This window comes from Balaenoptera musculus, chromosome 17 (genome assembly GCF_009873245.2).
Source record: "Balaenoptera musculus isolate JJ_BM4_2016_0621 chromosome 17, mBalMus1.pri.v3, whole genome shotgun sequence".
In the NCBI taxonomy this organism is placed as follows: domain Eukaryota; kingdom Metazoa; phylum Chordata; class Mammalia; order Artiodactyla; family Balaenopteridae; genus Balaenoptera; species Balaenoptera musculus.
Genome location: NC_045801.1, coordinates 3,749,442 through 3,761,924, shown reverse-complemented (window position 1 = coordinate 3,761,924; position 12,483 = coordinate 3,749,442). Strand labels below are relative to the sequence as shown.

The 12,483-nt window shown below is 63.5% G+C and overlaps 1 protein-coding gene across 1 annotated transcript in view; it reads right to left on the bottom strand.

The window, feature by feature from the left end:
* The window catches only part of KCNK9 (potassium two pore domain channel subfamily K member 9), an 88,074-nt gene extending 78,499 nt beyond the window's left edge, over positions 1-9,575 (bottom strand). The window contains exon 1 of the mRNA XM_036829825.1: positions 9,293-9,575. Within this exon, the coding sequence (XP_036685720.1) occupies positions 9,293-9,575 (283 nt within the window). The remainder of the gene's footprint in view (positions 1-9,292) is intronic.
* Between the last annotated feature and the right edge of the window lie 2,908 nt (positions 9,576-12,483).

Sequence of the window (12,483 nt, the reverse complement as noted above, 5' to 3'; positions counted from 1 at the left end):
TGCACACGGGGAGGGTCCAGGGAGCAGCTGTGCCCAGCCTGGACACCTCAGGGCTGCAGCTCCCAAAGTGGCTGCCGGCGCCAGGCTCTGCCCCTCACTCCCAGCAGGCCTCACCCGCCCCTGAAACCCACAGCACCCCAGATGTGTGCCACCCTGCACGCCTCCAACAAATGGCCAACAGGGACCAAAGACACCACTGCCGCATGCTTCACAGTTACTGGCATTTTGGTCCCTGTGTACAACATCTTGTTCCTGACGGGCCATCGGGCAGTCAATCATCAAACACCTTCTGGGGCCCGGTATGTGCCAGGTGCTCAGGACACTGGGATAAAAGGCCTGAGCCCAGCCCTCAAGCGCCTTTCACGCGAGCGGACCTAGCACAGTGCAGGCCCCTGCTGTCACCTACTGACCAGCGCCCAGAGGACACACACGAGTACAGTCTCAGGATCTTGTGCGTGCACGAGGCCAGGCTGGGTGGAGGGGACAGCACGGGCAAGGTCCCAGGCGGGAACTGCCCGGCAGCGGTGTCCCAGGGGGCGTGGGGAGAGGGGGAGGGAGGTTCGGGGGCCCACAGGGCGGGAGGGGCAGGCAGGGCGCAGCAGGGCGGAGGGCTGGGTGCCTTGACAACACACTGAACGCCTCAGCCCCGGGCAAAGGCCTGGTGAGGCTGCCCGCTGGGAACCTCTCGCCTTCCCGTACCTCACGTCTGGCAGGGCTGGTGACAGCCCAAGGCTGTTTCACAGGTGGGTGTCTCTTCCCGCCAGGTGCCTGACAGACTCACACGAGCCCGTCACTAGCGGTGGCCTTGGGGACCGAGATCACACATCTAAGGCGTGGGAGTGAGAAGCTCCTCATTTGGCAAGACGGGTCCCTAACCTGCTGTCCTCCCTTACAACCAACAGCTGAAGTTCAAAAGGCCAGGCCTCTGCCCTGCACCTGCCCAGTGGCCCCGAGGCTCATCCGAGCGGGAAGATGGCCCCAAACCACTCAAAGTCCCCACAGCTCTCAGGGCTGGGCGCGCACCTCGGCCTCCGGCAGGTGCCCTGAGCGGCCCTGGGGACTCAGGTGCCCCCTGTGGAGGCTGCGGCACACACACACACCCGGGGCACCCTGCAGGAGGTGTGGTGGGCCTGGCTCTGACCCGAGAAGTTGGGGGTGCAGGGGTGTCAGTGGCAGAGGAAGATGGTGGCGTGGGCTTCAGAAAGGTCACCGTGGCTGCAGGGTGGAAGGCGGCCTCCCGGAAAACCATATTTTCCCAGCAGGCCTGGGTTGAGAAAACCTACTGCCCAGGGCTGGACCCCATGGCCCCAGAAGCCCCCGAGGCCTCCAGCCTGGCATCCCACCACGGGAGCCTCCTTCCGCTGGATGCCAGAAGCTTTTCCATCTCCGGGGTTGCTCTCTCAGTACAGAGTGGGCATGGGGCAGCCCCCCAACGAGGGTCAGGGCCACGGGACCCAGCAGGGGTGGGGGCTGGAGACAGGCAGGGGATGGGATGTCCCCCAGGACGGGGCAGGAGAGCAGGGCTGGGAAGCTGCAAACGACGACGCTCCAATTTGCCAAGAGCCGGCGGAGTGCAAGGAGGTGCGAGGCACCTGGCAACCACGGTCAGCACAGCAAAGCCCCGGGGCTGTGACAGGAGGCCTTTCACGGTTGTTCTGGCACGTTCTCTGATGCTCGAGAGCCACCAAGCTCTACGTCCCCATTTCACAGATGAGAAAGCCCCAGGCTAAAGGGACGTGCCTAGGATCAGGCCTCCAGGACAGGCAGACGTGAGCAGTCCTGCCCACGGCTACGGGAACCCCTGAGATCTGCCTGCCGCCCCCGGCCCCGAGTCCCTTGGACTCAGGCTCTGGAGGCAAGCGGCGCCATGACCCGCTCCTGCGGATGGAAGACCAAGGCCAGCGGTAGGGCCTGGCCCCGGCCCCCTCCGCTCTCGATACGCCCAGCCCGGCACGCCCCTTGCCACCCAAGGGCACCTGCACCCTCACGCCAGCCACAGCTCATCCGCCTCTGGTCTGGCCCCATCCTTCACCTCATTGCCACCCAGGGCTCCTCCCAGGGCTGGGGACACGACAAGGTTGAGGGCAGTTCAGGGCAAGCCCACCGCACGGGGCAGCCCTGCCTTTGAGCAGCTGTTTCCCGGCCAGGCCCGTCATCGCTCAGGACCCCAGGAAGGAGCACGGTTGCGGAGGTGGCTGAGGGCAGCAGATGGTCCTCAGCTGGGGACTCCCTGTTTCTCCCGGGCCCCGGGGCAGACATCTCACAGAGTCCTGGCAAGCCGGGCCAATGCACTCACAGACGCTCCTAAATTTTCTCATCTTCCCCTGCTGCAAATTTTTCCATCAACCATCCCTTCTTCTCTGGGTCCACAGCACATAGTTGTTTTGCGCTCCGAGATCAACGTCAGGGCCTGGATTCACTCCAGTCCAAGACAGAGAATAACAGAAGTTCACGTGAGCCAGAAGCTGGAAACATGTCAATGCAGGGAGGGGGCTGCCCAGAAACGCTGGGGTACTGACTGGGAGCGTGAACAGAAGTCCAGTGCAGACCAGTGCAGGCGACTCTCTGCTCTCCCACACGTGTGCTCTCCCTGCATGATCAGACCTGGAGGGCGCACGTGTGCACCAGAGCTGCTCAGAGGAGAGCGGCCGGCTTACAAAGGCGTTATCAAAAGAAACTCAGGGGCCCTGGGGCCATCTCCAAATTCCCTAGACTGTTACAGGACAGGAAGTGAACCAAGCTCGACTCAGCCCTTCTGTTGGAGAACTGTAAGCCACAGGGTGGGTGCCATCAGCTTAAAAGGGAGAACCTTCTACAGACGGAGGTCCCAGAGTTGGGACAGGCAGGAGAAGGGAACTTTGAACAAAATCCCTTAAGAAAATGAACACCGGACCTCGACATCGCCCGCCATCCATGGGTGGCCTGGAGGAGGATATCCCCGAGGCGGAGGGGAAGACCCTCAACCAGACTCTCACGTCCCAGATTCCACTGCCCATGGACTCTTTTTTTTTTATTTGGCTGCACTGGGTCTTCATTGCTGCGCGTGGGCTTTCTCTAGTTGCGGCAAGCGGGGGCTACTCTTCGTTGCGGTGTGCGGGCTTCTCATTGCAGTGGCTTCTCTTGTTGCGGAGCACGGGCTCTAGGCACATGGGCTTCAGTACTTGTGGCTCGTGGGCTCTAGAGCTCAGGCTCAGTAGTTGTGGCGTACAGGCTTGTTGCTCCGCGGCACGTGGGATCTTCCGGGACCAGGGTTCAAACCCGGATCCCCTGCATTGGCAGGCGGATTCTTAACCACTGCGCCACCGGGGAATTCCAGGGTCCTTGCCTCCTAACTCCCTCCCAGAGCACTGCCAGGACCAGCGTTACATTCATCTCCTCCGGCATTTTCCCTGGTCCTCTGGCGCGGCTGGTGTGAAGGCAGAGCGGGGCTGCTCTGTGTTCTGACTCACAGGGGCAGGTGCCCGGGGCTGCCCACCTGTCCATCCTAGCTCCCCATGCCCATCCCACCCTGGACCACTCCACACACATCCCACTCCAGACTCACCTGCGCTCTGGGTGCTGAGTTCCCTCTCCTTTCCTGGGCCTGGGCCCCCGAGTTCCACTTTCTAAATGGAGACCTTCTGGCCCCTCCTCAGGTGACCACCATAGAGACTGGCCAGCCCTTTAAGAGAAGACCCCCCCCAGTACACACACCCCCTTCCACATGGAAGCCCACAGATCAGAACTTCACACAATAACCTCAACATTCATCTAAGCACACACACTTCATCACATGTGAAGTGATGAGCTCCCTGTCACTAGAGGCGTTCAAGAAAAGGCCGGCTGATGAGGCAGGATCGCGGGTGCTGGTAATGTTCTGTTTCTTGATCTGAGTGCTGGTTGCATGGCAGAGTTTGTTTATCGGAATCACTGAGCAGTACACTTGTGACACGTGCGCTTCTCCATACGAACATTCTACTTTCTTAAAAATTAAAAGTGACTGGGATCGGCTGACCATTTGGCAGGAAGGAGATGAGGCTGGAACAACTTGAAGATCCCCCGCCATCGAGGCATTAACACTCACTGAGCCCTGCCAGGGGTGCCGTGCCCCTCCTCCTCACCACCATGCACCCACCCTGACCCGCCCATGGGAGGAACCGGGTAACATCCCACTGACGGAGGAAAGACGGAAAGACGCATGGAGCTGAGTGAGTGCTCCGAGCAATGAGGAGTGAGCGAACGAGTAAGTGAACGACAGCACGGAGGGAAGAACGGACGGATGCGGGGATGTGTGGAGCCTGACACACAGGTGCGGGGAGGGCTGGCTGAGGGGCAGAGTCGGGGATGGATGGGTGCAGGTGCGAACGCAGGTCCACAGGGGAAGAGATGTACACGGAAGCCTGGCTCACCTCCCGCTCTGACCTCCCCGGACTTAGCAGATGAAAGTCCAGGCCATCAGGAAAGAGCAGGTGAAGGCAATAGGTGTCTGCACACAGGGTCTCAAGTGATCCCTGCTGTCTCAGAGCCCTCAGCGTGGTGTCTCATACGCCTCGGGAGAGCAGTCTCTCTCAGGTCACCCCGAGTCAAGGAACCCACCCCTCTGCCTCCCCCAGGACATCTATAAATAGTCCGTGCTTGCTGGAGGGCCAGGGCCACGTCGAGCAAGGCCAGGCCCGGGCAGGCCTGGGAGGAGGAGCTGAACACGGCACCTCATGCTCCTGCACCCGACCAGCTGCCATACTGAAAGTCACAAGGAGACCCCAGCCTTCCCGTCCAGCCCACCGTGTGCTGGGTGGCCGGGTCCTTCACTCGGGCCTGGCTGAGCAGGTTTCCTGAACCGTGAAGGTAAAGGGAGAAGCAGAAAGACACAGATGGAACATTCCACAGGCCCATCCCTGGCTCCTGGGTGGAATCCATCCTTGGAGCCTGCGGTAAGGAGATCCCGACTGCAGAGTTCCAGGCCCTCGGCCTCAGTGGGCACTGCCTTCTCTGGGCCTCAGTTTCCCCATCTGTAAAGTGGGGCAACACCTCCTCCCGCCTCGGGGGTGACGTGAGCGCATGTGCGTAGAAGTGGTGCTTCCATCCTCGGTCCTTCTGGAGGTGACCACTCTGTGTGGGGCTCTGTGCAGGCCCCGCCGGTGCCCGGAGGAGACACGGTTCCTCCAGGGGCAGAATAAATGGCACCAACAATGCTGGAGCTGGGAGGTGCGGAGGGCAGGGGGCACAGCTCGGGGGCAGTGAGGGGCAGAGGGCAAGCCGCGCCATCCTGGAGGGCGAGGGCCCACCGGGATCCCCCAGCCCAGCCCCTGGGCTGTCTGCCGGCGGCTTGGGAAGGGTTAACTGAGTTTATCTGTCCCCACGCTTCACGCTGGACTGCACCCAACTGTTTGGGTTTCCAGCTCCCCTCCTGCCTCGAGGCCAGGCCTTATCTTGTCATCTAGACGGTCCCCAGAGCCTCAGAGGCAGCACAGGCCAGGCAGGGGCTGGCACGCGGCGAGAGTGTAAACCGTGGATCGAAACCTGCACCCCAGAGCGCGGGAAGAGGACATGGGAGACGCTTTCCACTTGGTGAGAAGTCTCTTCAAGGTCCTGCGGATGAGCGAGAAAAGGGGGTGCCCCACCGCATGCTGGGGTGGGGGACCTTGAGCAGGGAGCCCGCAGGAGCGCAGAACCTTCTCGGACTGTGCCCCACCCCCTGCCAGGGACCCACCTCCTGAGCCGGGGCCCTCATCAGCCGGGCCCAAAGGGCCTGACGTCAGCCTGCTCCTCCTCCAAACAGCAGCACAAACAAAACCCAGGGCCCTTCTTTCCCTCCTTCCCCTGTGAGGCCCAGTTTTTAAATCGTCCTCTTAGATCCTCCAAATGAGATCTGAATTCTAAGCACAGTTTCCTCTTTAATGATCCTGAAGGTGGTAACTACTTGCAACACAGATGTTAGAGTCGAAAGAGAAGTGTCTGGAGATTCCCGCTGTTGTCAGAAGTAGTCGCTGATGGCGGGACACAATTTTGGCCTCAAGCGCCTCCTGTAGGAAGAGCCCCAGTGTGCTGGGGGTTCCTTCCCACCCAGGCCTTAGCCCTGAGCAGAGCAATTCAGAGCAGGCGCTCTACAGCCCCTGGCCACCGCGACTCCTGACTGCCACCACGCCTACCAACAGCTCAGGAAGGCAGGTGGGAGGGTTTCCAACCCGCCTGCTAATCAGATGGGCACGGCAGGGGATGCAGAAGGAGTTTTCATCTTGAACATGATGGAGAGTTCCGAAGGCCTCGGGCTCGCCAAATTTAGAACGCAACAATACCATCTCCTGGGCAGCAGCTACAAGTGGCACAGACATCAGAAGCAGCGAGCGGGGACGGATGGCACCCAGAACTGGAGCAGCGATGGGAGTGAATCTGCCTTCTTGGAGCCAGTGGGACCTGTGCTCGTCCCGCCTTAGGACAAAGGTGCCTGTGCCTGGGCTCCCGGGAGAGCTGGGCGGCGGTCAGCGTGAGAGCCCAACAAAGCCTCTGACGAAAACAGCGGCCACAGATCCAAGGCAAAGTGGCAATTATATATGTTCTTAAGATCCCGTTCACCGAGTGCGCTACTAACTGCATCTGGGAAGCAGCGTACACTAGCAGAGGGAGTGAGGGTGCTTCCTGCCCCACCTTGGAGACTCGAGCTCAAAGTTGAAGCACGCATGCTCAAGAAACCGCTCAAGGTTAGATTAAACAGAAGAACGTCCGTGAAGATGCGCCTGACTCATTAATATCACTGCCCGGTAGGAGGAGGTTCCTTGGAGGGCCTGGCTTGGGGCTGGGTTTTGGTCTAGGCCTAGGAGCACCTTAATTTGCATTTATATTAAAAAAGAAGAAAACAAACAGAATTAACTAGAAAGGTGCTTGGTTTCCCGTAAATCTGAGCTCTTCAGAGCTCAACAGCTTCCTAGGGCAGAGTCCGAGGCTCAGCTGATGTCAAAATTCATGGATTCTCACCTACGAAGTGCACACAGCGCTGTACCAGGCGGCTGCAGGCACGAGGGATCCCACTGGCCCTTCAGAGTCACCCTGGCGGGAGGTTACCGTGTCACGCCCCTTCTACAGGTGGGGAAACAGGCTGGGAGTCAGCACACCACCCTCCCCTTCATGGTCTCCCCGTCTGACAGGACTCAGGTTCCAAGCCCGGTCAGCTGGCTCCAGGTTCGCATCTTTCCACCGCAGGGCAGCTGAGTTAGGACAGTCTTTTCTTCCTAGCCTTACACATATATTCCACCCTTTCTTTCTGGAAAATCAGCTGGAAACTCAACAAAAGAAGTGAGGAATAAGTCGGCACAGTCACCAGCTGCCCCTCCACACGCTTCACCTGGCCACCCTGCCTTGACCCTTTCTCTTTGGAGCCCTAACCGTCAGAGGCACATGCCCAGAACTGCCAATCAGGATCAATAAACGCAATCGATAAGAACCTTATCAGGTAAATGGAACATCTCTGGGTTTGATTTTAACTCCAACTCTCTTCAATGCTGCAGTTCAACTCTTGGGACCAGCCCAAGGTTTCCTGTGCTCATTTCACTACTGGTGGCCAGCGTGCTCGCAGATTTCATCTGATTTGGGTCTACATCACTCAAGGCACTTTAGGGAGTGATGAGTTCTTCCCCTCCCCAGGGGTGGTCAGTTTTGGAGGCATATCCCCGGCTCTCTGGCTCTCGTGTAAGCAGGCCCCTGCCCCGCAGGATGGACGCCCCGTGCATGTGTGTCATGGCCACAGCTCACACTGGAAGTGTAAAGAACAGAAACGATGGTTATGACTGGCTGGCCCTTTCAGGAGCTGGAAGCACAGGGTGGGAAAGGAAGGACTTTACTGTGTTTTGGCCCCTGGGCCAAGGGCGTGTGGCAAGAGGAGCAAAGCTGCTTCCACAGACAACAGAAGGACAATTTCCTCCTGAAAACATAAAAACCTACACCAATGAATTAAACATTTCAAACAAGATGACTCTCTAAAAACTCTTTTCAACCAAGAAGGAAAGACAAGCCGTCCTGTGCTGGCGCTTCCTGTTGCATATGGCACTGAGAAATCCTGTTTTTTCAGCACACAGAGCTTTCCAAAGAAGGAAAAATATCAAGGGGAAAATCAGAGAAGGAGGTCCAGAGAAGTCAGGCAGGAGGGACGGAGAGAAGGATGGGGAAGAGGAGGCCTCTTCTCAGGGCACAGGGGCACAAAAAACTGGAGGGGAGCAAACTAGAGGTGGCCCCAAGCCAATACAGTGGCCCTGACAGGTCCAAGGAGGTGGCCATGAGAGGCCGGGTGCCGCGCTGGGACAAGGTGCACACCACAGAGACACCACCCTGCCTCCTGCAGCCGTGGGGAGGGCAGCCCCAAACCCACTGGGATGAAGTGACCTGCTCTATTCCCCACAGGTCTACAAGTATGATGGACGCAAGTTGCCCGAACCCCTTGGCTTCAGTGGGGGTCCTGCCCTAGGTGCCCACGAGAGGCTGCTTCACGGGCAGCACCTTTGGGCTCAGACCCCCAGGAATCCCCAGGGTGTACCAACTGGACTCTCTCCCCAGACCGGAGCTGAACTTCCCCGGCTTCTGGGCGATACGCACACGTGCCTTACCCACCGGCACAGCCTGGGGGTGGGCTGGTCCTGCCCCCCCACGGGCCCTCCGCCGCACTCCTAGAGCCTCTCACCAGGCTGCCACCGCCCCGCCCCCCCATCACCAAAGAGCAAACCCTCTCCTCCCAGGGGCCTGGCACGACCAGGTTCCAGCATGGAAGAAGAGGAGCCAGGAGGCAGGAAAACTGAAACCTGGGCTCGGAGAAGGCTGGAGGCTGGCGAGGGTCAGCGTCTGCCTCGCTCCGAGAGCCGTCCGCGGCCACCTGAGTCGGTCTCCGCGCCGCAGGTGCCAGGCCAGCCCTCTCCAACTCCCGGAGAGGTAGTAAGTGTAAGGCTTGGAGGCCCGCGCAGCCCAGCCCGCGCCGGGGCGGTGGGTGGGTGGGTGTCTGCTGTGGGATTATTCTTAGCGCTCCACTCTCTTCGCAAAAGTGGCGCCTCCGCCCTCCAGGCTCCGGCACGCTCGCTCCGGGCTCGCACGCCCGGCCCAGACACCGGCGCGGAGGAGAGCACCGGGTGGGGTCCGCGAGGGGTGAGACGGCGCGGAGGCGCAGGAGAGGCGGGGGCTCCCGGAGAGGAGGGGGCCCTGCGGGAGGGGCCCCGGCGACAGGCTGCGTTTAACCCTCGGCGCCCCGCACCCAGCCCTGCGCCGCGCGCTCAGCCGCCTCCCCGGACTCCTCCCGGGACGCGGGGAGCCGGGCGGCGGCGCGCCCAGCCCTTACCTATGGTGGTGATGACCGTGATGGCAAAGTAGAAGGAGCCGGCGAATTTCCACTGGACGCCAGCGCGGTGTGGCTCCGACTGCAGGATCACCAGCTCCAGCTGCCGGTAGTCCTCGCTGCTGATGTTGTACTTGCCCTTGATCCGGATCTCCTCGGCTTTGAGTTTTTCCTCCTCGCGCATCTCGTGGTCCGACTCGAGGGCGTCGAAGACGGCGGCGCCCACCAGCAGGTAGGTGAAGGTGCAGACGATGAGGGACAGAGTCCGCACGTTCTGCCTCTTCATGGCCGCCAGCAAGGAGCCGGCGCGGGGGGCATGTCCCGCAGGCTCGCAGCCGCGCGCGTCCCACTGCAGCGCCCGGCGGCCGCCGCCGCCTCCTCCGCCGCCGCCGCCGCCGCCGCCTCCAAGTTGTAAGCGGCGGCGGCAGCAGCAGCAGCAGCAGCAGCAGCAGCGGGGAGGCGGGGGGCGGGGAGGCTGGGGGGGCCCCCCTCCGCCGGGGCCGCCACAGCCGCCGCCACCGCGAGGCGGCTGGCGGGGCAGGGGCGGCGCGGGCCCGGGCTCCGGCGAGAAGGCGGACAGGCACAGGAGGCTGCTCGAGCGCCGGGGCCAGGCGTCCGGGAGCCCCGACACCCTGCGCCAGACCCGGCCGAAACAGCCCGCCCCACTGCGCAGGGCCATGCACGGCGGCCCCGCCGGGCACCGCGCGGGCCTCGCTGCCCTCCGCACCCCGCCCCCAGCTCCCGCCGGAAAAGCAGGGGCGGGAGCGGGAGCCGGAGCGCGGCCGCCGGGGCCCGCGCCCCTCCGGGTCCGGCTCCGGGGAGGCGGCGCCCAGCTAAGAGACCACAGGTCCGCACGCGCCCCGCGGGACCTCCTGCCCCTTTTACCCCTCTGCGTTCCCCTTCGAGGGGGGGTGAAAAAGTTTGCGAAGTGGCGGCGTCTCCGGAGTCCCCAGCGAGCGGGGAGGGGGCCGAGCAGGTGCAGCGGTTGGGGCGGCCGGGTGCCCGAAGGTCCGGGCGCGCTGCGTCCACCCGGGCGAGCCGGGACGCGGCGGGGTCCCAGCCAGGCGTCGGCCGGTCCACGAAGTTTGCTCGGCTCAGCCCCCGAGGCGCGGGAGCGGGGCGCGGCCCCCGGGTGGCAGGGCCCGCGGCGGAGCGGCCTCGGGGGCGGCCGGGGAACGGCGCGGCGGCGGTCGCCCAGCCCGCTCCTCCGGGGGCGGCGGGCGCGGCGGAGGCGGCGGCGGGAGGGGTCCCGCGGGCCTCGCGGAGATGCGGGGTGGGCGCGGGCGCATGAGCCGCGCGGGGGTCGGGGCCCTCCGGCGTCCGGGCGTCCGGGGAGGCGGCCGCAGCGCCGCTCTGCCTGGAGCGCTGCGTGCGTGCGCGCCGGAGGGAGCCCGAGTGTGTGTGCGTGTGTCTGTGCGTATGTGTGCCTGTGTGTGTATATGTGTGTGTGTGTGTGTATGCGCGCGCGGACGCACGCGTGTGCGCGCGGGCGGGCGTGTGTGTGTGCGCGCGCGCGCGCGCGGCAGCCCTGCTCCAGCGGGAGGGCCACGGGGGGCGGGGGCCGGGCTAAGCCGAGGCCCGGCCTCCCTCCTTCCCTCCCTCCTTCCCTCCCTCCCGCAGCCTCCCGGGCGCGCCACCTCCCGCCTGGTCACCAGCCAGCTGGAGAGGCTGCCGCGGCGGCTCCCGCTGCAGACCGAACGCGGCGCAGGGCGCACGCGAAGAGAGCGCGGGAGGGGCGGCCGGTGCAGCCGGGGAGGGGGCGGAGGCGGGCCGAGGACTGGGTGTCGCCCGAGAGGGGGTGGGGGGCGGAGCCACCAGCAGGTTTTGGCGGGGGATGGGAGGATAAATGAGGCTGCTTGGGCCGTTCTAGGCCAGCTCCCCGAGAGCACATGCAACCACGAGAGGCGGAGAGTTTGAGGGACCCGGGGTTGGGAGAAGAAACGGGATGCAGCCCAGCCGGAGAAGGCAGACAGGCGGCTTAAGGGGAGAGGGGAAATCCGGCGGAGGGTGGGAGCACGAGGGAGGGTCGGTGGGCTCCCGGGAGCGCGGCGGCTCACGCGGCTCCCCCGGGGTCAGCCACCTGGCCCGGGTGCGTGTCATTGGCCTGGGGTACCTCCTCGTCGCGTGCTGGGGTCCCAAGGGCCGCGTCAGACCCGGAGAGCATCGCCGGCCGGTTGGCCCAGCACCGGCCGACCTGAGCCATTCCCAGGGAGAGCGCTGAGGATGGCAGGAGCCGCCACTCTTCGGATCGGGGCCGCTGGGGAGGACGCCGCATTCCCCTTTCCCTGTCTGCTTCCTGTTGCTTTTCCGAGAAACACTCCTTGGTTCCCCGAGGTTGGGCGCGGGGTGCACCCAGAACTCAACCCTGACCCTCCCCCCTGCTCCCCGCACCGCGCGACGGCGCCTCTCGGGACCAGCCTGGGGAGGAAACCCGAGGCTCGGCCTGGGCGTAGCTATTCCCTGAGTCCAGAGAGGGGTCCTCGCTCGGCTTCACCCCCTTTCTATTTCAGCCTCCTTTGCCCTCTTCCCCCCATCTCCCTTCAGGTCGTCGAGGGGGTTTCCCTCAACCACCGGCCCCTTTAATTGCCTCTTGAGCAAGGGAGCCCGAAAGCGGCAAGCGCAAGTGGCGGAGACCCCCGGGCTCCACTTCCCTGGGTCAGGCGATCTCCCTTGGACCCCAGACAAGAAAGAGATGGAGACTTGGGGAAAGGGGCGCCCCGCCCCGGCGGCGGGCTAAAAAACGGGGCAGAGGCTAGCCATGGGCTATGAGGGGTAGGCCAGGGAATTATACTCAACCCTCGCGCAGCTCGCTCCGGGAGCCCTGACCCCTCTGCGTCGCCCCCTCGGGCCGTGCTTGGACTCCCCGCCCACGGGACTCTGTCTGGGTCGAGCGAGTCTAGGGACCCACGGAGGCTCCCCGGCGGGGATGCTCTCCATCACATTTTGGGGACTCGCGGGTGCTTGCGCCCCGGGCGCACCAGGGAAGGGGGCCCCCGCTGTGGGCGACGTCTGGGACGCCCGGTCTCCACTGGGTCTGAGCTCGCCCACGGGGGCGGGGAGCCCCACCCCTAGCAGGCGCTCTCCCCAGAAGTCATTTTGGAAACCGAGGCCCCCGCGCTCGGCGAATGAGCCTGGCCGCCCGGTGAGTCACCGCGAGCGGGCGACAAGGATTCCCAGCAGCTGGTAATTAATTG